Source organism: Anarrhichthys ocellatus, unplaced genomic scaffold (genome assembly GCF_004355925.1).
Source record: "Anarrhichthys ocellatus isolate YVR2014 unplaced genomic scaffold, GSC_Weel_1.0 scaffold27, whole genome shotgun sequence".
In the NCBI taxonomy this organism is placed as follows: Eukaryota; Metazoa; Chordata; class Actinopteri; order Perciformes; family Anarhichadidae; genus Anarrhichthys; species Anarrhichthys ocellatus.
Window position 1 is genome coordinate 4,030,997 of NW_022280057.1, and position 25,667 is coordinate 4,056,663.

The 25,667-nt window shown below is 42.7% G+C and overlaps 3 protein-coding genes across 3 annotated transcripts in view; 2 read left to right on the forward strand and 1 right to left on the reverse strand.

Annotated features, from left to right (window-relative positions):
- Positions 1 to 1,717: 1,717 nt before the first annotated feature.
- ehd1a (EH-domain containing 1a) lies at positions 1,718 to 14,587 on the forward strand. Its single transcript, XM_031862781.1, has 6 exons — positions 1,718 to 2,483; positions 6,559 to 6,656; positions 10,621 to 10,862; positions 11,415 to 11,585; positions 12,456 to 12,620; positions 13,450 to 14,587. The coding sequence occupies exons 1-6, from the start codon at positions 2,095 to 2,097 to the stop codon at positions 13,981 to 13,983; spliced, it is 1,599 nt and encodes a 532-aa protein (XP_031718641.1). The 5' UTR covers positions 1,718 to 2,094; the 3' UTR covers positions 13,984 to 14,587.
- Positions 14,588 to 17,075: 2,488 nt separating this feature from the next.
- map1lc3cl (microtubule-associated protein 1 light chain 3 gamma, like) lies at positions 17,076 to 18,625 on the reverse strand. Its single transcript, XM_031862841.1, has 4 exons — positions 18,499 to 18,625; positions 18,357 to 18,412; positions 18,153 to 18,259; positions 17,076 to 17,891 (listed from the first exon to the last, which is right to left on the reverse strand). Exons 1-4 carry the CDS (start codon positions 18,554 to 18,556, stop codon positions 17,702 to 17,704), a joined length of 411 nt encoding a protein of 136 aa, XP_031718701.1. The 5' UTR covers positions 18,557 to 18,625; the 3' UTR covers positions 17,076 to 17,701.
- A 2,520-nt stretch (positions 18,626 to 21,145) lies between these two features.
- Positions 21,146 to 25,667, forward strand: part of LOC116391799 (uncharacterized) — a 10,564-nt gene continuing 6,042 nt past the window's right edge. Inside the window, exon 1 of the mRNA XM_031862728.1 lies at positions 21,146 to 21,810. Coding sequence (XP_031718588.1) covers positions 21,544 to 21,810 — 267 coding nt within the window. The 5' untranslated portion in view covers positions 21,146 to 21,543. The remainder of the gene's footprint in view (positions 21,811 to 25,667) is intronic.

The window sequence follows — 25,667 nt, forward strand, 5'->3', positions numbered from 1 at the left end:
CACACACACACACACACACACACACACACACACACACACACACACACACGCACACACACACACACACATCCAAGGCCAGATGAGCAAGGAAAGTTTTTTTTACAATCACACCTTATAGTATTTTCAAACACTTGGTGTGTCCTCCATCTATTCCCACCACCACATTCTCATGGTCTGCACGTGCTGCCAGCTGTGCGGTTTCTGTGGGTCTCACCAGCTGTAACAGCATCTCCATATGGAACAACTCTGGCTTCCAGTGGAGCTGCTGTTATCTGTGGTGGGACACCCCTCGTCATCGGGAATCTCTGTAACGCACAGTTCACACAGCTGCATTTAAAGAATCAATAGTTTGTGTACAGTAATGCTTTGTTTTTGCCGTTTTTACAATATGTGTCATTTTTATGCCTATTTCTGTGCAGGTTGCTCTTTGCAGTAAAAATAAATTGATCCCTTAAATCCGGTATAACTGTCTTTCTGTTTCTTTATTGTTCTGTTTCTACAGAGTAAACATATAGATGACATTGACACCTCACTTTATCTTTAAATATCATGTGTGTGTGTGTGTGTGTGTGTGTGTGTGTATGACTTTACCAAATGAAACACAAAATGCTTATACTGACATAATGGCACCCCAAAGTATATATAATCTTTTCAGTTTCAATGTTGTGATATATTTAAAGAAATGTTTTTACAAAGCTTACAATATTCTAACATTACTATTGAACAAAGAGAAAATAAAAAATATGGTACTGTATCTCTTTTTGTCAAAACATAGTATATCACATGTAAACCTGACCATTTAAACATAAAAGTCTGTCTTATTGACATAATAGGATAAGACGGGAATAAAATCATCTTTTCAGTTTCAGTGTGAACAGTGAAATGATGAGAGGAAAGTTTGGTTGTGATTTGAATGAATTATTGCTGTTATAACAGGTCAATTACAGAGATTTATTCCACTGATGCCTGCAACACAAAGGAACAGATCAACGTCTGACTAAAAATGTTTTTGGGACACAAAATTAAAAAAGGAACATAAAACTGAAAATATTAGAAAATACACACTACCCAGTCTGAGAAAAATAAATGTAGATATCATTGTGACTACATCTGAGTGCGATTAGATATAACCATTTGTAAGGATAGCCCAAACTACACATGAATATGAAACCAACATTTCTTGTTCAAGGTTAAAAAAAGCTACTAGACGTTTCAGTGAATCGGATGACTGAATACTTTCATTTGAGTGTCCATAGGCTATAGGTCAAGACATAGTGTATCAGATACACACTTAACATATGAAACACTGTCATACTGAAACAATGGCATCACATTTAATGGTAAGACTTTATGCAGCATTATATGCATGAATTGTGCGATATGAATATAAATGTTTATTATAGTAATAATAAAAATAATAATGACAATAATAATGATAATAAAAGAGAGGAATACAATTATCTTTTCAATTTCAGAGTGTAAAAAAGTGTTTGTGAAAGCATGTTTGGGACAAAACTAAAAATGTATCCATAATTTCCTACTATAATAGGTTAATTCATGTGGCAGACTATAAACCTTTCTGCAGCTGAAGGCAAAAACTCCAAAACTGATAAATCGTGGAAGGCTGTGAGCATAAACCCACACTATTGGACACTGGATTAGCTGGCATCGTTGACGCTCTTATTGTGAAATACGTGTATTTCCGGTATCTACGTACCAGCCTTCTTCAGAGGGGTTCACTAACTGACAGCCGTTGCCGGTTGCGAAGCGAGTTAGCAGTCACAGTTCAGTTAGTACTAGACGACATCCGGCTTCCTAGAGCTACATGTTTAGAGTGTAGTTGACTGTCTTACTTTAGCCAACAGTCAGCTGAATACGGGTCCTCCCTGAATGACTTGACTCGCAGTGTGTGGCTAGCTAGCACAGAGGAGGGTGGGGACAAAAAACTTCCACAGACCTCGCCCAGCCTTTCGCTTCATTCCAGCAGGCAGCTACTCTTTTTGACGGTGTGAGAGTTCCACACCGCGTAACCAGATACTTATTCAACGGGAAACTGACACAGTTGTGTCAACTAAAGGGCATAAATAATTAATCATGTTCAGAAAGAACTTGAAGAAGGACCCTGAGCTGTTTCAGAACGTGTCAGAGGGTCTACGGCGGCTCTACCGGACCAAACTGTTCCCTCTGGAGGACGCGTATCGATTCCACGACTTCCACTCTCCTGCGCTCGAAGATGCCGACTTCGACAACAAACCCATGGTGCTCCTGGTGGGTCAGTACTCCACCGGTAAGACCACGTTCATCCGGCACCTCATGGAGCAGGACTTCCCCGGTATGCGGATTGGCCCCGAGCCCACGACGGACTCTTTCATCGCGGTGATGCACGGTGATCAGGACGGGGTGATACCGGGAAACGCTCTGGTGGTCGACCCCAAGAAGCCCTTCCGCAAACTCAACGCCTTTGGCAACGCGTTTCTGAACAGGTAATACTGTTAGAGCCAGAGCCACAGAGCTTACACTGAGCAATGTGGAGAATGTATTAATACAACCAGGATTATAGAAACTGAGCAAGTTAGAGCCCTGCAGTTATGTATTAATGTGTGATTGTAATGGATATGTCAGCTGTGTTAAGAACCACGTCAAAAGAACACGTCACCCATGATTTAAATGCCCTCGTTACGTGTCCTTACATGTTACCACCATTCAGGTAAACGCACAGTATTCTGTTGCACAATGTTCCCAGCAGAGACTGTGTGTGTGAGAGAGAGAGAGAGAGTTTCTCCTCTTTCATCATCCTGAGAAAAATGCGTGTGTTTTAGTGTCAACAGCTACGTGGAAGTGCCACTCTGTGTATGGCAAAGCAAATAGACAGGTAGGTGCTTTCCCAACACCTGAAGTCCTTTCACTTTTGGATCAAACCCTGCCAGTTTGACATTGCACCTTGCCCTTCTTCAGGCAGCTTCTTACTGAAAAAAGCACCAGAGAGAGAGAGAGAGAGAGACACGCTGGTGACGGATCTTTGTGTCCCAAATGTGAAAGCGTGGCCCCTTGAACATAGAAACAGTTGTAAGTGTTGCCAGGCAATGAGATGACCCTGTCCTGCCCTCAGATGTAGGTGCTAAAAGTTTCGTACCCTTTGGTCATATAAGTGATACTTCATCAGTAGAAGCCGACAAGCCAACTCCCTTATCCACTGCCAGTGTGTAGGCCCCTATGAGATAGTACCACTATCTTCTGTTTCATTGAGTCATTCAGCTCTTTGGAGTTTGATCCACATGCCCGATGATCCGGAGGTTCTGAGGAAACCTCCAGAGCACTTTCCAAAGTTTTATGAATCACTTTGGCCTGATGTCACAACTCTGATGACTCGCATGAAGTATTGAACAGGTTGTACTTTCAACTAATGAGTAAGAGATGAAATGGCAGAAATTTGGCAAAATAAAAGCGGAAGAGAAAGTGAAACACAGGAATAGTACAGAGAGAACCCAGAGTGCAAGGTGAGGCTGCAAACCGTGTACTGTGAGTCGGAGCCAGTGTTACGATGTGTGGTGAAAACATCTTAATCCAATCTATTTGTGTGATGACATCAGATGGCTGACATCCAGTTGCTGATGATGTCACTTCCTGTAGAGGATGTAGGTATATCCTCTCTCTTCTCTGTGTGGTGGTGTCACCCTGCACAGGAATAAAGCAAAACAAATACACAAATGACTAACAAACTCTCAAGTTGACACTGTCCTATTATCTGTTGAGCTGGTAGATGGTAAATTAACTCACATTTATTAAGCTCTTCTGTAGTCTTCTGACCACATGTACACTACATGTCAACATTCACTCAGTCAGACACATTAATACATTAATTGATGGCAGAGGTTGCAGATTCCTTCCGTCAATTGTGTGGAGTGTTTGTTTTATCGTGCATCGGTGCAAATTGCTGCTAAACGGCATCAGTCAAAGTCATGCATTTCAGATAACATTTCAAAAGTGTGGGACCTCCCGGGCCACGATTCACCCCTTTGGAGTTTATTACAGACTTGAGGGGAAACCAGATAAGATTGTGTATAAACAAAGACTATTGACTATTGTAGCAAACTGTTGGACGGACTCCTGCTGTGTCATGGGACTCGTGGCCCTCTTCGAGTTCAGGCCTTCATTGGTTTGGGGAAAGTTCACATGATCACACATAACATAATGTTTGTATGACAACAGCAGGTGTGTGACCTGTTAGAACAGCTCTGTGTCAGTGTAGGCCTCATGCATAATTAATCAGTTGTGATGACACCCAGGCCAGAGCAGACCTACGGAAAAAAAAAAAGTGTCAAGAACCAGATCCAGTGAAACATTTGGAACTCTGCTGCTTTTGGCTCAGACTCTGCCAGTTTTCCACTTTCCTTCTGAGGAGGCCAAAAGTATTTTGATTGGCCTTCAGCGAGTTGGCTGACTGAATGTGTGTTATTCATAGAAGTAGATAGATATAGATATCGAGGATCAGATTGTGTTAATTGACCTGATTCGAGGTGGAGGAGGAAACGCCATGTCAGAGGAGCCTCGCTCAGTTCCCAGTGTAGCTCTTTAACCATAGTCATCCAACCTGCAGATTAGCCTTTAACTACCTGCCTTAGACAGGACTTACCCCTCAATATAATCAGTTATTTATGAAGAGAGTAAACAAAAATTAGTCATGTGATCCACCCAACAGTTTGTTCTTGGATTTGGAAAACCAAAAAGCAAGTGGCTGGTGTGCTCTGCCTGCTGCAGCCTGGTTTCACAGCGCTCCCCATTGCATGTGCACTGATTCATACAAAATCCTAAATGTTTCTGTAAAATGAACTCCAGATAAACCTACATATTAGGTTCCCTTTTAGTCAACATGCCGCTGCAGTCAAGAGGGCCTTGGTGTGTTTGTTCTCTCTGTAAGCCATTACTGTAAGCCAGTAAAACCGAGTCAGCAAAGTTTAGGTTCCGCACTGGCCCACCCTGGCCGACACTGTCCCGCTCCGTCCTGTCCTGCACATGGCCTTTTATTCCAGGACACTGACTCTGCACTTTTACTCAGATAGGGGGTTTGACACACGCACAGCCTTATGGAGCACATAACAAACACAAATACACACAAGGATATATATGCTCTATAAGTAATTTAATCACACATGCATAAGACACACCAGATTTTAGAGGAAGCAAACATTTAAAAGTGAAACAATTGTAAACTCCCTGTTCACATCCACAAATGCCAGCGGCAGCCGCCCTGTTTCCTCTTCTCTACGGGAAGTGGAGGTTGTGATGTGAGTGAAGGTCATTGGTCAGGAGGTGGGGCAAGAGAGGAAGACCCTCCTTCATGAGCTGGGACCCAGACCCCTGATCACATGAGAGGTCTGATGTGGAGTGTGAGCCCCAGGCCTTCATGCCTCACAGAGAAGATGGGTTTCTCACTTTCACGAGACATAATTGAACAGCGAAGCATCTCAGCTAGTTCAAGGCTCTCTGCCCCCCCCCCGTGCCTGGTAGGATCCTCTGTTTCTGAGAATTCCCGCTAAGAGTTCATCGCTAAGAGTTTTTTTCCTACTAGCTCTGTCTGGAAAATGTCGGGATGGATGGTTAAATGGAAAACCTAAGCCAAAATTCCAACTGGATATCATACGCTATCAGCTAGGCAATGGAAAAGCCTGCATGTTTGTTGTCTTTGGCAGTCTCTGCTATTGTAATGTAATAGCTCGTATAGGATCTCTATGCGAGGAGCCCTTCTCTCATATTTCTCTGACTTTGTTCATTGTCCTTGGATTTTCCTTTTTCCTCCCTACGTGTGGTGTGTGTGTGTGTGTGTGGTTGCAGCAGGAATGTAAAAGCATGGTTCTCCCGGTCTTATGACCCGGTGCCTCTGAGCTCATGTTGTGAGTATCGGTTCAGATTGAGTGAAAGGGCAGCAGAGCGAGAAGAAGTACTCGGAGCTGTTTGGTGTCTTAACAATCACCTTCTTTGTCCTGAGTGGGACTCCATGGATTTATGCAAAACCACTCTTCCTCTCACACTTTATAGTGTGTGCGTGCGTGCGTGCGTGCCTTGGCTCAATTTCTGTTGGAGAGCAACGCTCCCTTTTAAAGTTTAAACCCCAGTGTGTCAGCTTAAAGGAGACCATTGTCTAGTGACTAATGTTGTGAATGAGTATTCATAACTTATGATCTATTGTACCAGTGTTTCCCTAACATTCCTACATCAATGGCTACAAGCAAGCCACGCCCCCACTGTTTCATGTGGACATTTTGAAGGACTGGTGGCAGCACCCTGAACCCAAACCTTTCCTGTTCATCCACTGCTACTGTGTTCTAGCTGCGTGACTTTCCAGCCAAGGGTATCCCACTAACGTTAGTGCCAGAGAGCCAGAAGGTTGTTACTGAAAAGCTCCAGAATAATGTCTGTTTAATGCCAAGCTTATGTATAAACACTCTCACCCAACTGTTTTCTCTCTCCCACCCTCCCGCTCTACCCCTATGCCTCATACTCTCTACCCTCTCTCTCTCTTTTACTTTCTTCTTCTCCCCTCTGTTCCCTTCTTGGCAGGTTCATGTGTGCCCAGATGCCTAACCCCGTCCTGGAGAGCATCAGTATCATCGATACTCCTGGAATTCTGTCTGGGGAGAAGCAGAGGATAAGCAGAGGTCTGCACACTCACACTTTACCCACTCTCTCTCCCTCACCTTAGTCGTTCGTGTTATCATTGTCTAACATAGCCACACCCTCTCAGCTCAAAACCTCTGAAATACTGTCGTGACATGCATGCAAAATGAACCCACAGGAAGTCACATGTTCAGATATGAAGAGGAAACGCTCTTTAACAACATACACACTCTTCCTTTCCCTATACGCTGGTATTTCTGTTTGGCATGCGCTCTACAAAGTCAACTGCTGCCGTGTAGCTTTTAATCCCGTCAGACCTGTATTTAACTCTAAACACCTTCTGGTCGAATCCTCATGTAAAACAGCCTGGTGGTAGCAAGCAGAGGGCACAGAGCCCTTTGAAGTTCACTTCCTGTCTCTGTACCTGTAGTTTTCTGCAGCACCATCCTCTTTCACATCCTTCCCTCATTTTAGTTCTTCTCCCTGTTTTCAGATAGGCCTGTAGGCGAGGTTTATATATAAAGATAGAATGAGCGTCAATAATCAAAAACATTTCCTCTTGTATAACTGTGTGCCCTCTCTATTTGTCCTGTGTTGTATCATTTATCACTTTACATCCGAGTCATTTCCCTGTGCGCTGTGGACATAAATCAATTAATACTTTTCTCCACGTGCTCCAACAGTTCTGTGACCTACAGGGTGTCTTCAGAACTGCTACGTACACAGTTTTTACTTTTACTTTTGATGATCCGACAGAAGTGAGAACTGACAGACGATAACAGTACAGCCGAACGCAGCTTCTGCTTATTCTACCTGATTTGAGCCCCTTCTAAGAGGAAGCCCACGTACAAGAGTTATGGTGTAATTGAGGGAAAGGACGTGGAGTCCAATGGCAAACATAGCAGAGAGTTTCCCAAGACTGCCCCCCCCCCCACCACCACCACCGCACAGTCAGTAAATCTGCTTTTCATTACTGAGTTTCCCATGAGACACCGCAAGAAGGAAAGGAGAAACGATGTTAAGATGTTAAACAACGTCTTATAGTTTATGGTTATAGCTTCTGTTGACTATTAATTTAATATCTTTGAGTTTTTGGACCGAAGCACAAAACAAGCGATGTGATGACATTCATTTGGTCTTCAGAACATTTTTATGTTTTTTTTTTTTTTTTTTTTTTTCTTTTTGTTTTTTTTTTACTGTTTTCTGACATTTCTTAGACGAAACGATGAATCAGTTAATAGAGAAAGTAGTTGACAGATGAACTGATGATGAGAAGCAGATTAAAGACAGGAAGAGTACGGGTTGTTGGCAAAGCAGTGTAGAGGCCAAACATGCGACTGTAAACATACAAGCAGAAATTAGTGCTGATAAGAAACTGAAAAAGTGTCTATGAATGAAAAGACGAGGTCGAGGGGACTCCGTCCAAAAAGAGGAGCAGACGATATCCGCGATACCTCAGTTGTGTTTCTATACATACTTATACTCTGGAGAACAGAACAGGAAGACACACAGGCCACTAACTCTCTCTCACACACACACACACACACACTGTTATCCTCTTATCTGTTTCTACATAAACAGATACAATACTGTACTACCAACACATACTGTACTCACTGTATCATATACAAACACTGATGTGTGTGTGTGTACAGCCAGCTTTATATTCAGACACAATGAATTTGTGGTTGCGTAATGCTTTTATTGTAGATTCATTTTTGATGAGGTCAGCATGTAAGTGTAGCTCAGAGCTTGTTCGTCAGTGAACCACAAAGTGCCAACAACTATTACGGAACGATTTTGCAGAACTTGTTGGCGTCTTTCCCATAATCGTTGGTGATGACTCGACACGGACACGTTTCACGGCGTTCAGCATGTTCAGCTGACAGAAATAAAAAAAGATTTCTCAGAAGCTCACTTTAAACTTTTAGAACTTGTGGCCATAACGTATCCCTGCACCTTTTGTTTTAAGGAGTAGTTTGACATTTTGAGAAACACCTGTATTCACCTTCTGGCCCAGAAAATAAACACTCTCATGTCTGTATACACTAGATATGAAACTACTGCCAGAGACAGTTGGCTCTAAACTGAATATCTTTAAAGTTTCAGACTCTTGGTCAAAAAAACAATAAAAGCAATGTGAAGTCATTTCCGTTGTGACTTCACATTGCTTGGAAATGTGCTCTTGGAAATTGAGATTACGTTTGGATTTTGGGTGGATTCTTTTTGCCTCTGGACAGAGCAAGGCCAGCTGTCTTTCCCCCCCCCCCCCCCCCCCAGCTTCATATTTGCTCTGAAGACATGACAATGGTATCAACCTTCTAAGCAAGACAGTGAATACGTTGTTTTCCCCCTAAATTCCAAACTATTTATCAAACTATCCTGGAGATTTGAGTAACAATGTGTTTTTATAATATGACCAGGTTTTCGACTACAGCCTGATGTTCCGACTTTTCTGTCAATGATTGGCACATGAGTCCAGATTTGTCATGAGTGCATGGGTGTGTCCCTGCATGTCTAAACACAGGGTAAAGGAGCAGCAGTTGTCGATGCTATGTGCTATAAGTACGTCTAAGCTTGACCAGCTGTCGCTCTGTCTGATTCCCTGACCCATGTGTTTAAAAACAGACTTGAGAGAGAATGAGCAAATGTCCTCGGTGGGCTCCCACAGGGATCTTGGACTTTAAATATTCCCCTTTTATGCTTCCACATGCCGTCATGCGCACAAACTTGTTGTTGAGGGGCTTTGCCTGCGTCCCTCCTCTATGTCCATCTCTTATTGCATTAATGTCTTTTACTTTCACTTTTACACACCCTGTCTCTCTCTCCCCCCCTCCTCTTTTTATCTCTTCATATCACACTCTCATTTTGTCCATCTACTGTATCGCTGTGTCTCTTTTGTATACATGTGCTCAGACACAGACAAAGGCCAGCTATGTTGGAATGCGTGTGCAGCAGATCTACCGCTGATTGTGCGACAGCCGAGATGAGCTTTTAGAGCAACTGCATTCTTCTCTGATCAGATGACACACGGACGCTAATCAGAACCATAATTCTCTCCTCCTCACTCCCTCCTCAGCGCCTCGAGGCAAAAGGAAAGCTCGGTTAAAAAGGCCTGTTTTATGTCATTTGAGTTAGTCCCCTTGTTTCTCAGATAACCAGAGGAAGTGAATAGTACGTTGAGTTTTTGGTGTTATCGTCATCACCGACGCTGCGTAATATTTTATCGTAACACTTGAACTTCTTGTCTATCTCAAATGTTTCCCCTCTTGCTTCATTTTTTTCTGCTTTCACTACTGTCAAGCTTGTTTCTTAGAAGGCGCATTGCTGAAAACTGTCCGTAATAATAATAAGAAGAAGAAGAGGTCATTTCATTCCTAATACATGCTGTAGATTGAGAAGTGAGATTTACTAAATGGACTTCAAACTGTCTTTACCTTCCTGCTGTCTCAGTAAAGCTAGTTAATAGGTAACAAGGGAGAAAAATGTCCTGCCTCTTGAAAGCTCTTATCTAAACATTAATGGATCAACATGACTTGGAATATGAACGTGAAGCACACAATTTATTGACCCATTGGAGCCATTGAGCTCTTTGTCAGGTTCTTTTTCTCCAACCTGAATGGTCGGCTTTGTTTGCAAGTTTTGAATGTGTCTTGGACACAATTTAAAAAAAAATAAAAAATATACATTCAAGTGTTTGCTTCAAACAACCTTCTACTACTCAGAATAACTGCCAAATACTTTAGGCAACAAAGAAAAAAGAGTAATTGACATGATACAGTACGCTAAATCTAAATACTACCATTCCTCACTCACCATGTGTTACAGCAATGCAATGTTTCTTTTTTAAAACTAATGTCATATAGTTATTTCCAGCCTAAATACATACAAAATGTAATATTATTCTGACAATCCAGTGAATGTGGTTGTCATAAGGGTTCACAACGGTGTCTGTGCAGATCCCGTCTTTAACCGGCCGCTCTCCTCTTCTTACTCTCTCTCCAGGTTACGACTTCGCCGCAGTGCTGGAGTGGTTTGCAGAGCGCGTGGACCGCATCATCCTCCTGTTCGACGCCCACAAGCTGGACATCTCGGACGAGTTCTCCGAGGTCATCCGGGCGCTGAAGAACCACGAGGACAAGATGCGAGTGGTGCTGAACAAGGCGGACCAGATCAGCACCCAGCAGTTGATGAGGGTCTACGGAGCACTGATGTGGTCTTTAGGAAAAATCATCAACACGCCTGAGGTAAAAATTTTAGCTCTTGTGATCCACAGGTTTATTTTAAAATGGACAATGTTTCAACCTCTTTCGGATCTGGGACTGAATTGTTCATGTATTGAGGGGAAATTTGGCTAATGGCTCCTCTGGACAGATGTCGCATGACTTTTCCAAACAGTAATTGAAAAGTGACATATTTTGAGATGGTTCCAGCTAATATTCTCAGTTTGTCACTGTAAAAAAAAAAAAAAAAAAAGAAGTATAAAACTGGTGCTTCCTGATATCGGCTGACCCAGCTTGTCTTATAATTTTTACTGTTTAGTTAATGTTTGATCCAGGGCCATATTCATAAACCCATCCAAGAGAAACCTTTGGATCGTGTTGAGAATTATTCATTGACTTTGAGAGTGTGTTGTATTGTGAAGCCTCTCTACGAGATGTGAAACAGAGAACACATAAGTTTTTAATATTGCTTCACTGTCGACCTCACAGTCCTGTATTGCATTGCCACACATCCTCTTGTGTGGGCAGTTAAGTGTAACCTACGGAACAGATTAATGGATGTCAACTTCTCTCCAGGTGGTACGCGTGTACATTGGGTCGTTCTGGGCTCAGCCCCTGTTGGTCCCAGACAACAGGAAGTTGTTTGAAGCGGAGGAGCAGGACCTGTTCTTGGACATCCAGACGTTGCCACGTAACGCAGCTCTACGCAAACTCAACGACCTCATCAAACGAGCCCGCCTCGCCAAGGTCCGTACTAACGACACCACGGATATGGTCCAATACTTTTCATTTTTTATTTTAGTACGTAGTGCACAAAACATACTGTTGCATGCAGTACGTATACAATTTGGACATACTACTTCGTCATTACACTGCGCCTTGAGCTTTGACCCTCTTGCTCATATATCCAATATATGTAATATCTGTCAGTGAGCTGTCATCAGGCTGTCTGTGCTCTCTCGCCTGCTCAGTGGATGTGACACATCTTTTAAAGGCTAATTTCATGTTAATTCATCCAACAGTTCAGGTCAGAATCAATGTGGTGCACTGACAGACAGACATCGCCATCTCAAGTTTCGTGCTCCTAGAGTGGCTTAAAAATACATCATTCTCACATCACTACCATCTGTCCTCCAGCACCACGAGAGGGGGATTACACAAAAACAAGTCCTGTTTTATGCAACTTTGTTAGTGTTTAGTTTCTTAACTAACCAAAGGAAGAAGTGAGCACAATCTTATGTCAGAAGGGAAGAGGGATTATTTGTTACCTCTGCTACACATCTATATGCATATTTCCCAAGAAACACATGAAATACTCTGATAGGGTTTTTCCACAAAAAGCTTAGCTTGATTAACTAAATATTTTGATAACTACTTGCCCTTAAAATTGCATCTGCTCCTTTTGCCCCATGAAACATCTGGCATCTATAAATCATTTTTTAAAAGTTGAACTGCTGGACATGAGATGTTTCATTCCTCACTCAGTCCTTCACTCTGTGTATGTTTCCACATCACAGTTGCATAGAGGACCATTAACTCGGTTTACTCAATCACGTCATGAATTGGTTTCAATAATCACCTAAAGCATGTCTGTTCTGTTTCCTTCATGGTGTCTAGGTTCAGGCCTACATTATCAGCTCTCTGAAAAGAGACATGCCGAGTGTGTTTGGGAAGGACTCCAAGAAGAAGGAGCTGATAGCCAACCTGGGAGAGATCTACCATAAGATTGAGAAGGAGCACCAGATCTCACCTGGAGATTTCCCCAACTTGGCCAAGATGCAGGTATGATTAAAACAAAAAAAAGAAGATGAATCCATCCACCTACACAGCAGACTGTGATGTACCATTCAGTGCAGGCTGCTCTCATCCAGCATTTGTTGGAAAAGTGACGAAAAACCAATTCGCTATAATAGATACATAATTCGTATGTTATTCATGAATGAGGAAGAATAAAAGCCAGTAAATCTCACACAGGGCGGATGGTAGGCGAGGTGGATGGGTCCAAGAAACAGAAGAGACTGCTGTTTATTCCCAGCGCGAAACAAGAAGTCAACAAGAAGTCAACGTTGATGATTGTGTCATGTAACTTTCGTACTTAGTGACAGCACTTCCGTGGGTATATTAACCCAAACGACCATCTTTTCCTAAACTTAACTTAAGTGGTTTTGTTGCCCAAACCTAACCGAGTTTCCTGTAAAGGTGAAAGTTTATTTTGAAAAGACTGTATGCATGTAACGAGTGGAAATTGACACTTGTTGCTGGATTTTGTAAGAAAAGGCACACAAAATGAGTACATTTCAGTAGAGTATCATACGAACCGTCAGTGTTACATGTTTGATGAAAAAACGTCTTGGCGTGCTACATGGAGTGTGTAAGAAGCTAAGGGTTCAGAGTAGAATGACCTTCCAACCTTTACTCTCTTCACATCTTTGCCCTTCTTTCCTGCCCTTGCCCTCCAGGATGGGCCAGGACGGGGATAAGATTTATTTTTCCTGGTTTGTCAGGAAATCCTGCTTCTTGTATGCTGCACCCATTGGTAGCCATTGAAGACTGATCTATTTCTATCACCAATTCCTGTTTTCTCTCAACCCCCCCGTCCCCGTCCCTTCAGGATCAACTGAACGGCCAGGACTTCTCTAAGTTCTCAGTGCTGAAGCCCAAGCTGCTGGAGGCTGTGGAGGACATGCTGGCCAACGACATCGCCCGTCTCATGGCCTTGGTGCGCCAGGAAGAGGCCGCCATGCCCAGCCAGTCTGTCAAGGGTGGAGCTTTTGAGGGAACCATGAATGGACCCTTTGGTCACGGCTATGGAGAGGGTGCCAGCGAAGGCATCGATGAGCTGGAGTGGGTGGTGGGTCGCGATAAGCCCACATACGATGAGATCTTCTACACCCTCTCTCCCATCAACGGCAAAGTGTCCGGCGCTACAGCCAAGAAGGAGATGCTGAAGTCCAAGCTGCCCAACACGGTCCTGGGAAAGATCTGGAAGCTAGCGGACGTGGATAAAGATGGCCTCCTCGATGACGACGAGTTCGCCCTGGCCAACCACCTGATCAAAGTGAAGCTGGAGGGCCACGAGCTGCCATCCGCGCTCCCTAGACACCTGATCCCCCCGTCCAAACGCGAGACAGCCATGGAAGACTAGAGGAAGAGACGGGAGGGGGCAGCCCAGAGACCAGCCATGTCAACGCTTTGCATCATGTTCAGGACTCTCCAGAAGAAAAGTCCAACCACAAGCATGAACAGCATCGTCCTCCGTCAAAGTGAGTCTCCAGGCTTCCTGACGCACCACGAGGAGGTATCACTGTGATCTTTTTCACCAGAGAGAGACTGGAGGGGATCAGGGGGGAGGTGCGAGGGTGGGCAGGTCCATCTTTGTGCATTTGGGGATAGTATGTAGGTATATGTTAGAAATCAATTGGGGGGGGGGGGGTGCAAACTGATGAAAAGACAAGATCGTGAACTGATGGGTAGATGGAGTTTGTATGATGGGGCTGAACATGGATTTGTGCATCCTGTGTAAAAGATGTCTTCTAAGCATTCAGTCCATATTATTATATGTTGATCCAAAGAAATATAGAGGTTTTTGTTTTCCATTTCGAGAGTGAAAGAGGAAATAAATCAAAACAGCTGTTATAATTGTTTTATCTATATTTTTGTATTTCCTGACTGTTCACGTTGACTCTTTCCAAATGCTTCCCTTTTTATTATTTTGCCAGATAAATAAAAAGGATTACTGTACCATCTGACTCGTGGTAATGTGGATTTTTATTGATATACAACATTGATTGGAGTTCATCAGATGTTTGACTCACAGAAGAAAGTCTCACTGGAAGAGGCGCTGGTTAGAATTGGGGAACATACTGGTTGTGTGGCTTTAATGTGTCATTTAGGGCCACGTCAAGGACTGTGTCACCCAGAGGTCATCAACACTGAGTTTTATTTTGAAACGTTCTCATTTTGATGGTTCCAATGTGGTGTACTGCCCTCTGTAGGACAGAGAGAGAGAGTCACCGACTGCACCGCCACAGGACATATAAGGTCATTTGCTCCACGATACAAGTGGCCTCTGCATATTGAAACCAGGCAGACACTTGTGACTTTCTCTGGAGAATTTTTCAGGACACATGGAGACAATTTAGAGAGCTATAAATTCAGTCCAGGCTCAAGCAGATGAGCACAAATTATAAACAGAAAGACAGGAAGCGGTAGCTTTATTAAAGTCATATTGAGAGTCTGAATAAAGATGAAACTGGCTGCTTATAATTTCCCTTTACGTTCCAATTGTTAACCTGCTCAGTTGTATAACTTTAGCCAGTATGAATTTGCTCTGAGGTGTGTTTGCATAACTCAAATAAGATGTAGGTATAAGAAAGTGAAATCTATATCAGTGGTTGATGGTAGATTTGAAGGAATCTTGTTACTCTAAGGAGCAGCATCCAGGTTATTAATGCAAGGCCAAAGATTATATAGACACACTCCCACACTATATCTTTATTGTCTGTTTACATTTTTCCACATCTGTAACTTGTTGTACATCTTTTAGCCTCAACTTCGAAACATCACCTGGTTGTTTTCCAATTTTTGGGACGAGAGCACCAATCCTCTAAAAAACACAATGTAATGTTTCATTTTCACGTTGCACTCGTCTCACAGTCATGCGTCTCTCCCTCATCAGCACACTCAGCCCTCCGTGGGGGGAAACTGCACACTGACTCACTGGATTATCAGTCGGAATCAGAAACACATGTTCTCCAGCTGTTATTTCACTTTGACAAAGTCCAGAGGCGCTCTCTTGTGTCTTGATAAGTTATTACAGGTATTGTGTCTGGATAGACTCATATTAGAGCCAATTCTAACACAATGTATAGTTGTGTCCTTTAGGACGGTTAAAAAACATGTACAGACTTCGTATATACAGACGTAGTTAAGGATCATGATAGATGTGTGATCAGAAGGATAACATTTATCAAGTAACAGCAATAAATATATAATAAAGATGTAACAACAGATACAAAGTAGATTCAAATATTTTTAAAATGTTCTTATATCTATATTAACCGAATAAATGTTTTAGAAACTGACTTTTCTTGCAAATCAGAGAAGAGACTGACTGAAGCATCTTATTTATGCCATCCATTAAATACATTTTTTGGTTTCTGTCAGATGTTGAGTGTTTGTTACTGCAGACTAAATTGTTGTCTGATGTTAAATCCTTTCCAGCATTACTGTGGCTTGCTGTAACGTAAACTTACAAGTGGTTGAAATATCTAGGTTTGGTGTCTTGAATGAGACAAACAGACAAAATTATAATTTTTCTTCATATTTGAGACTACATGATGTATATTTACAGTGTAATTCAAAGTTTCCAAAAATCTTGTGCTATATAATTCTCATGGTCACTTCTGCTTTTCCCCCGCTGCTGTTTTTAACCTAAAACCACCGCGGTCTGTTTTGATGAGCATTAGTACTGACACCATTAGATAATTCACAGCTTGCAGTAGCTTCAGGGTTGCTCTTGTTCTGGTATGATAATATATTGACAGAGAGCTGCTTGAATGCCCACGGTGGTGTGAAGTGACTGTACGTCCCTGTGTGTTTGGATAGCTGTCCCACTCCCCCACTGTATATCTCTCCTATACAGGGTTTCCTTTTTCCTGTCGTCCTCTGTAAGGATGCTGCTGTCCTCTTTCCCCCTCCTTTTCTTCCACATGTTTATGGAGAGCAGCTTGTCCCTAAGTTTCTTTGTTTTTCATTTGTATTCCCGTCACTCCCCCCGCCTCTTTCTCTTGTTTTGAGTCACATTTGTGACTTCTACCTCTAAAAATAATCCCGTCGGCCCTCTGACACACTGACCCCTGCAGATAGTTGAGTGGGTCGGGCTTATACAACACAGTCGTGTGGAGGGAGTGCTGCTTCTCAGAGGCAGGTGAGGAATGAGGCATGTACAGTACAATCTGAGTACAAGTTTAACCTTATAAAGCCTTCTATAACATTGTCTATTTTTGATGCTTTCATTTAACAAGAAGGATTAAGCTGTGTCTCTGTGCTTTGACAACATTTGTAGCCCATTCAAGCTCTGTGCAATGAACTACAAACATCTGGAGTTCAAACCTAAAAAGTGAACATTTCTGTCTTTCTAAAGCAGCACATAAAGTTTGAACACAATACCTTTTATAAAGTAAACATAAATATCACACAAAGTCAGTAAATTGAAAGGACAAGGATTTATTTTTTGCAATGCTGACAGCTGAAAACATTCAATATGACATCCATGTTTTCAACGAGTGCCTCAAGAGTCCGCAGCACAGTTTCACATTTTTAAGGAAAGACGAGGATGAAGAGGCAATCAACGAAAGGAGAGGAGGAAGGGGAGATAAGTGCTGAAAAGGAGTCTGATTACCAGCGAGACATCGACCCTGTTTGTGTAGAGTGGAGAGGGTGGTCGTGGTTTTACACTGAACTGGCATTACAGCAACGTTACAACAGGTTTGTTTGCATTGAAGCTCAATGTTTCTGATGTATTTATAGAGCAAATATTTACATTTTTTACCCAGTAAAGACATAAAACAGACAAAAAAACTTCACAAAATAATGATTACAACTGTTGCATCTGTATTGATTTGCCAATCAAACAATCAATCTGTCTACAACAAATTATCAGGGTGAGTCTTGTCCACTCCAGTCTGGTTTTAGCGAGCTGAGGAGCATGCAGCAATAGAGATTTGCTGTGTTTGAAAGTCCAGAAAGTTTCATGAGGTAGGCTGAAATGCAATTTGTGGCTGCTTAGTTTTTTTCTTCTCCTCCAGTTTGGTTGCTAGTTGTCACTTCCGTTGGTTCAGTTCATTTTATCTGCTTCAGGCTCAGCAGTGCGGCCTGGCTGCTGGTTGAGGTGCTCCGAACACCTCCTGCGAGGCGTAGGTGATGTAGAGGAAGCCGTCAGTGTCGCTGTGGTGGGAATAAACCTCCCCCATGCTGGAGGACATGCAGGACATGCTCTTCTCTGCCACCAGGAGGAACAGAGCCTGGGTGGATTCCAATGAAATCTTATTCCTGAAAGAATTAGAGAGGCAGTTGGAGGTGGACAAAGGATGGAAAACAACATATTTTTAGGACAAAGGAGGAGAGCGTATGAGGGAAGCACGCGGAGAACAATGGCAAATCTGACAGTTTGGGGGAGAAAGTGGAGAGAAGGGAGGGTTGGATTGAGGAGAAAAAGGCTAGAAAACTCAAAAACAAGTTGGTTGAGAAGTGAGTGGGAGCCTTGAGAAAGTCTGTTGGTTCCACGAGCACACAGAGTCACAAATCATTTACCTGAGCAGAGAGAGGAACTGACCCAAGGTGAGCTCAAAGGGAACCAGGAACTTTGTTTTGTCCAACAAAGGCAGAGTCTTTTCACGGATGTAACGTTCAACTATAACCTGAACACAAACACATATCTGGGGTCAGCTGGTGGTGCCATCACATGCAATTTAAAGTGTGAAACTGATGATTAAATGCAATGGAAAACCAACTTACCGGCAGTTTGTTGGGGAATTTAGTCCGAATGGTGCACACTTCATCTTTTCTTGTTTCTAAAAAGAAACAGAGTGGAGTGTTTTATGCAGCATCCATACATTGTGAGTTCAATGTTCAAAAGCAAGTAACAAATGTGACTTACCGAGGCATTTCCTTTGCTTAAAGGGCATCATCTCCATGGATTTCTCAAAAGGAGCCATGTTTGTTTGTTGCTTAGGGCGGTTTGCAGAGACCAGCGGTGATGGAGGCGCTGCGACGGTCTTGCCCGGGCTGACGGTAAAGTCCCCTCGGGTGGAAGTCAGCAAACCCCACTATGCTGCTGAGACCACTGGTGTTTTATAGAGGACGGGGCGGGGAGGAGTCGAAATGGGACACACACAATCAAAGGCACACTTCTCGTCCTGGTGGGCAGTGTGTGCGGCTGCAGGTTCACATGCACTGGTTATCTAACTGGGCATTCTCACATCTTTTGGTGATTTTGGGTGCTGCTGTCAAGTACACAGGCACACCGAGGGGTACAAACATGAGGCAGGGAGCGGAATGAGGGCAGCCCAACATGTGAGGAGCATAAACACCACATGACATTAATGATTTAGACACACGGGGACCCCAGAGGAACCTGGTGGCACTTTTATCATGAGATTGCTCTGACCTTTGACCTCACTGTCTGATGGCCATGCCTGCCACATAACAGTTACGCTCTGAATGATCATAATCAATCGTAACACTGACTGGAGTGTTGATGAGGAGGTTTCAATTCTGGTGCAGAATCTCTAAACTCTAATAAGATGTAAATATCTTCCAGTTCTTGTTTTTCTGATCTGCTATTTATTGACTCCCCATTGTCGCATTTACTATTCTCTATTTCCTCCCAAGCAGAACTTGAAGTCTGATCAGTGGGTGGTGGTGGAAAGTAACTAACATAATATATACTTACTATGCTATACTATACAATTTTTAGATAGTAGTACTTTAATTCACTATTTCCATTGTATATCACTTTATACTACTTCACTACATTTCAGAGGGAAATATTGTACTTTTTGCTCAACTCAACTACTTTGCAGGCTCAGATTAATACTACTAATTATAATCAACAAGATTGTTTTGATGTAATGTTGTAAAGAAGATAACACTTTATGGATTGGTGAAATTAACAAGCAGCCCAGCAGATAACATATATTGAATAATTGAAATTAGCTCCGCTTTTACCAGCTTCAAAAATAGCTAATACATCTATCATTTAAAATCCAATAACATGGTATTAATTATTCAAAAATGGGTCATTCTGCATGATGAATACTTTTAATTTGGTACTTTGATTGGTATTTGGTATTTTGAGCCTAATACTTTTGTGCTTTTACTTAAGTAAAACTTTGAATCATCACTTTAACTTGTAGCTGAGTATTTATACCATGTATTTACTTCAGTAAAAATATCTGAGTACATCTTCCTCCTCTGATGGGCAAACTATGTGCTAATGAAGATCATGTGATATATAGTTTTGTCAGCTGATTTGTTTTTAAAGGATTGAATGAGGCAAGCTACATGTATTAAGGCATTGTCTGCTGTCTGTTTAAGGATATAATGTGGTAAGTAAATGTACATATAGTTTAATTCAGTTTAATTCAATATAAAACAAATTGTAGAAACATTGCTAGGGACGGAGGCTCTGTTGTGGATGAAGATCACCCTCTGCTGGTTGAAAGGTGGCACTAGAGCAAAGTGCACTGCACCTGTCACATTCAGAATACAGATATATGATTGGCTGATCTTTTTTCATATTGAAAATTGTGCTTTTGGGGTTTTTAAACTTTGTGGACTTTGACATTTTGATATTCATCAACGGAAAGAATATAAATGCATTTGCCATCAAGTTTTTATTTACCAAAATAGTACAAATAAAGCAAAGAGTAGACAACACATTTAATAATAATAATGATATTAATAATTTCCATTACTTTTGAGTCTTCTTACATTTTAGAAGGCTCCAGGCAAACATATGCTGTTAGGCAATTAGTGTGTGGTAATTTGATTAAACAGAGCTTTATTTATAATAATAATAATAATAATAATACATTTTATTTATATAGCGCTTTTCATAGTACTCAAAGACACTTTGATTTAGGATTATACACCATTTCAACACAACATAAACTAAAATAATAATGTTCTAAAACGACATGTTGACACCGGTCCGTTGTAAAAGTCAGGGCCACATGATAAGGGAAACAATTATATTGAATTTGTGCTGCAAATAGGCATTTTTCACAGCAGACACTTTAACTCCATCATAGGCAATTAAGAAAAAGTACAGTGGTTACTAACAACACCGACGATGTCTCTGTTACATCCAAGTGTCCCAGTGAGAGAGCATGCACGATACCATGGCCCTGAAACTGAAGCGATTTATAATTCTATTATTTTCAAAATGTCTTGAAAAAGCTGCATTCCCAGACCAAAGTTGTTTTGTTTAAGTTTTGGGGCCCTTGGGGGATACTGCAGCGTGCATGTTTACACCAAAAACGTAGTATCATGTGCAAAATGACAATACCCCAGAGCATGATGAGGCCACTTTGTTAACCCACTACCTTCATGGGAACACCACAGGAATGTGAGTATGTGTGCTTTGGTATCCTGCTTTGGGGAAGTATGAGTTGGACAAGCGTGGATCCGTTCGAAAAACTTCCCTGTCCAATCCGTGCGCAGCTCTGGTGCAGCGGCTCCTCCTCCCCGCTGCCTGCTCCCACATGTAACGTTATCACCCCCCGTCAGTCTGTTGCATTGTCTCAGTGGGGACGCTGCGTTCAGGAGCACCGCGCCATGGTAACTCCACTGGACCGGGAGGCTATTAAGTGACATTAAGAAAGGATCGTGTCAACAGGAAATGAAGGCACGGCTCGTTGATGTTCCGTCAGTGTACCGGTGGATTCATTAATACTGGTCTTGTGCCAGTCAGCAGGCTGCCTGAAGCTGTAGGCTGCATGGCACGTTAGAGATGGTGATTACATTTTGAGTATCGCGTTAATTCAAGCGGCTACTATGTTGCAATCGCTCGTCCGGACCCGTGTTGCTCAACCCGGAGCTGCACCATAGCCCACTCAGTCCTCTCATCAATTGCACGGCAACTGAGCGGTGGTCAGCGGTGCGCCCCGGTTCCGCCTGCCCGGCGGCACCCCCGACGAGGATGGCCGGCAGCCGCGGTTGCATGAACTCGCTCTGGTCGGGTACCGAGCGCGTCCGCATCGGAGAGCGCCTCAAAGCGACGCTTGCCGGGGTGCTGGAGCTGGAGCTGCTCAGGTGCAAACACCTGGAGATGGTGGACACCGCACTGGAGGACCGAGCCTCTGCTACCGCCAACACCGAAGAGCCACAGGCGGAGGAGGCGAGCAGAACCCCGGAGAGCGCCGCCTCGGAAGCCGAGCATGGCTCTGCGACATCCCGCAGGCAACAGGTCAGTCAGTGCGTCTGTCACGGAGCTCTACATGACGAGATTATTAAATATGGATGCGGGGATGACTGTGATCTGCCAACAAGCCGGTCCCTCTGCGGCTCAGTAGACAGATTTCATCGCTGCCCGGCGGCGCACGACTGTGCCGACGGCTGAGCACCCATCTGATTGAGATGGTGCCAGGGGCCATCCGTGCATGCAGCCTGATCATTTTACACAACAGCAGTGTGTGACCGTCACATGGAGCAAATGTCAATGAGGTCAGGGTACAAGGACCAGCTCAGTCTGGCTGGCTCTGTGCCCTGCCTCAAGGTTAGAGAGGAGGATGTGGTGGGATACAGGCGCTAAAATCAGCTGCAGGTATTAACAAGCCAGCCACCAGACACTGCTGCAGTTTTTTTGGCTGTGGCCGGTAATACTCATCAGCTGTAAAGGTCACTGTGGCACCCAGTTTGCATTCAAATCACTCTGATCACAATATGAAGGTAGATGTCTGTCATGTTGTCCTGAGCAAAAAGTGCAGTTTTTGAAATCTTTAATGCTCCAGTAGAGCCTTCAATCTGAAAGGTCTTGATGTGTGATCTTCAAACACACCCACAGACAAAGTAACCCAGTTCCAGACCTTTCCCTGAAATGCATACGCAGGTCTTTTTGTGTTGAGAATGAGATGAATGTGGGCTGACATGTAATACAGGAGGACAGGAGGTGAGCAGGTCATGCTGGAGGCCTGGATACTGAGGCTGTTGATGGTCTGGTCCATTACTTGTGAACATGAACTATATTTGAACCTGTGAAGTGATGTAAAATCTGTTGGAAATGAGAGGATAAATGTGAATGCGAGTGCACCCAACACGCGTTTCTAGTTAGAAATGGGAGATGTTGTAGTTTAGTGCATCTTGCCTTGGCAAGAACATATTGAACCTATGGAGCTGAATAATTTGTTGATTAGTCAATTAGAGGACTGACGGCAACTATTTTGAAAAGGAATTATTCTTTCAACTAATTCTTTCATGCAAAATTGATAGAAGCTCCTTAGTAACTTCTTAAATGTGAGGATGTGCTGCTGTTTTGTCTCTCTTTGATAGTAAACTGAACATGTTTTGGTTTTGGACTGTTGGTTGGACAAGACGAGCAATTTGAAGCCGTCACCTTGGGCACTAGGAACCTGTGATGGAATCCCATCCCAACCCCACTCCCTCATTTTTTTGAACCAAAGGGAGCAACAATAATTGCATCTCACCACCACATCGACAACCTTTTTAATGATCCTCTTTCCAGCCGTGAAATTCCTCTTTAAAATGTCATCAAGAAATAATCGCCTTACTTTTTTCTTTGCACCTAATTCACTGCATTGTACGGAGTCCGTCATGGATTATCTCTGGATCATTTCCAAACCAGTAACATGACTTGTGTTGTGTTCAGAGTCTGCTGGTGCTACATTAATAATATTTCTATTGTTATTCTGACAAAGTAACAGACCCTTCATCCACTTCACTTTGCACACAGTGTTGCTACAATGTGAATATGTGTGCCTGATACTAATGAGCCGTATTAGTCAGCGCGTTAATGCATGTTCTGTCTAAACCAGGCCACAGCTGAAGTCACCTTTTTGCAGAACGGTGTATTTATTTGACAAAATGATATTATAGCATAGCATTTACAGGCTGCACTGAAGGGAGGAAGATAATAATAATAATAATAATAATCAGTTTTTTTATCAGTGCAAGCGACAGAAATGTCAGTCCCATCTGAGGGTATCTGCATGGAAGTGTGGCTCATAATGTGCCGCCTTCCTCGCCGCCCACCTCCTAACATCTTCTCTGTAGTCCCCCCCCCCCCCGTGGTGCTGAGATATCCTGCAGAGAGGCCGAGCAGCATTGCTCATTCTCACCTCCGAAGGGAGCTGCCAGTGTAGCAGAGCAGGCTGGCCCTCTGCCCTCTGGCCGGGCCGACCTCCGCCAACTCCAACGCAACATTTGCATAAATGGAAACAAATAGTTGTTCTTCGTTGATTCAAAAGTGAGCACACCTAGCTTAAACAGCAGCTGGAGAGCGAACAAAGACGAGGGAGTAGATGTTTATTACTACCATAAAGGTGCAAAAGTGACACTTTGGGTTTCATTACTTACTGCTTTGACAAACACAAGTTGTTCTGCTTTTAAAAATAGAACTATTAGAATAGAACTATAACTGAGGATTGAATGACTCACAACATAATGCGCTTGACTTTAAAACCCACTTTGTTTTTTGTTTGCTTTGGAATTAAACTCTTGAAATGTGATTCACCCTTTCTCTCACTAGTCGTCCAGAGAGAGTAGGAGTTTGTTTGGCAAATCGGGATTATGGCTGGTTAGTGTCATCTGTGATGGAAAAAAAATGTAATTTAAAATGACATCTTTTCAACCATGTGATGTGTTCTGGCGTTTGTGGCGCACGCAGGTTTTTGAAAGACGCAATAACACCCCCCCAAAAAATGCATCTTCAGCATTGTTTGTGGAAAGAAAACACATTTGATTTCTTTATCATGAATAATTCAGTTTTGGGGATGCAATAATTTTTTTTTAATAAATGGACCAAGCTTTGATTTCCAATGAAGTATTCAACATGTATTTTATAAATTAGAAGAGAACTTGTTTGTAACATTTTAATCTTTTCACACTTTTCAGCAACTCTTCTTGCCTTCAGAATGGGTGTCAAGGCCGAGTTGTTCAAACACTGATTGTTGCCGTAGAATGTTCAGTGTTCAAAAACAGAATTGTCCTCGCTGAAGAAAGCACAGAGTGCACAGGAGTGAGGGGGAATAGGGATAGGCAGAAAATTAATCAGCAACTGTTCTGTTAATTTTTTTTTAAAGCAAAAAATACCCCAAATCCATTGGTTTCTTCCTCCCAAATGTGAAAACGAGTTGCCTTTTCTTGTCTTAACACTCTTCCATATTGAATAACGTTTTGGGCTGTTGGTTGATCAAAACCAAGCATTCGATGACATTACCTTGGTCGTCATCATATTAAAGATATCTGCTGTTTTATAGACCAAATTACTTTTCAATAATCGAGAAAATCAGCAGATGAATCGATTATAAAGATAATAGTTAGTTGTAGCCATAATACACAGCATGTGTACATGTCTCTACACCATCTGCAGTGCTGTATTCACTATTACTGAGGGCAGCCTGTCTTGAAATTAGGTTTGGTATTGGAAAGCATCATCTTACATGGAGAGCCATTACCCTGACTTGTGGAGTGAGACAGCTTTTGTTTCTTGGTTCTTGCCTCGGGGATCTTTCTGAGCTCACCAAAAAAAAACAACCTCTGTAAAGCTGATACTTTTATGTGCAATGAAAGATTCACCTGAATGTTTCAGAAAAGCTGCAGCGCATATCACTCCACTCAGCTGGTGAAGATGAAGGTGCACAGCGTGGGCTGTCTTTTAAATTTCAATACCACATTTATAATGCATGAAACAATAAACACTGCGCCGCGTAGAACAAGCACGTACTTCTCACCGAACACCCGCTCCTGTTTGACCAAATGATTCTGCCTCAACATGGCAACCGCTGCCATTTGTCTCGCTGTAATGACATAATGCACTTATTAAGAGGAGGTGTGTTGCTTGTGCAGCTGCCATCACTGTAGCATTATTTTTTCCAATCGACCCATACATTTCCTTCACATTGTTCCAGAGGGACTGAGCTGCTCCCTCACATGGAGGCATATCATGTTACAGAGCTCTGAGCAGATCCCCATCCACTTGCCTCCTATGATTTGATCATACACTGGTCTCTGTGTAACATTATATCCCGTAATGTGCAACGCATTATATTGTTGGGGGATAATACGGATGAGATGAAGGACATATAT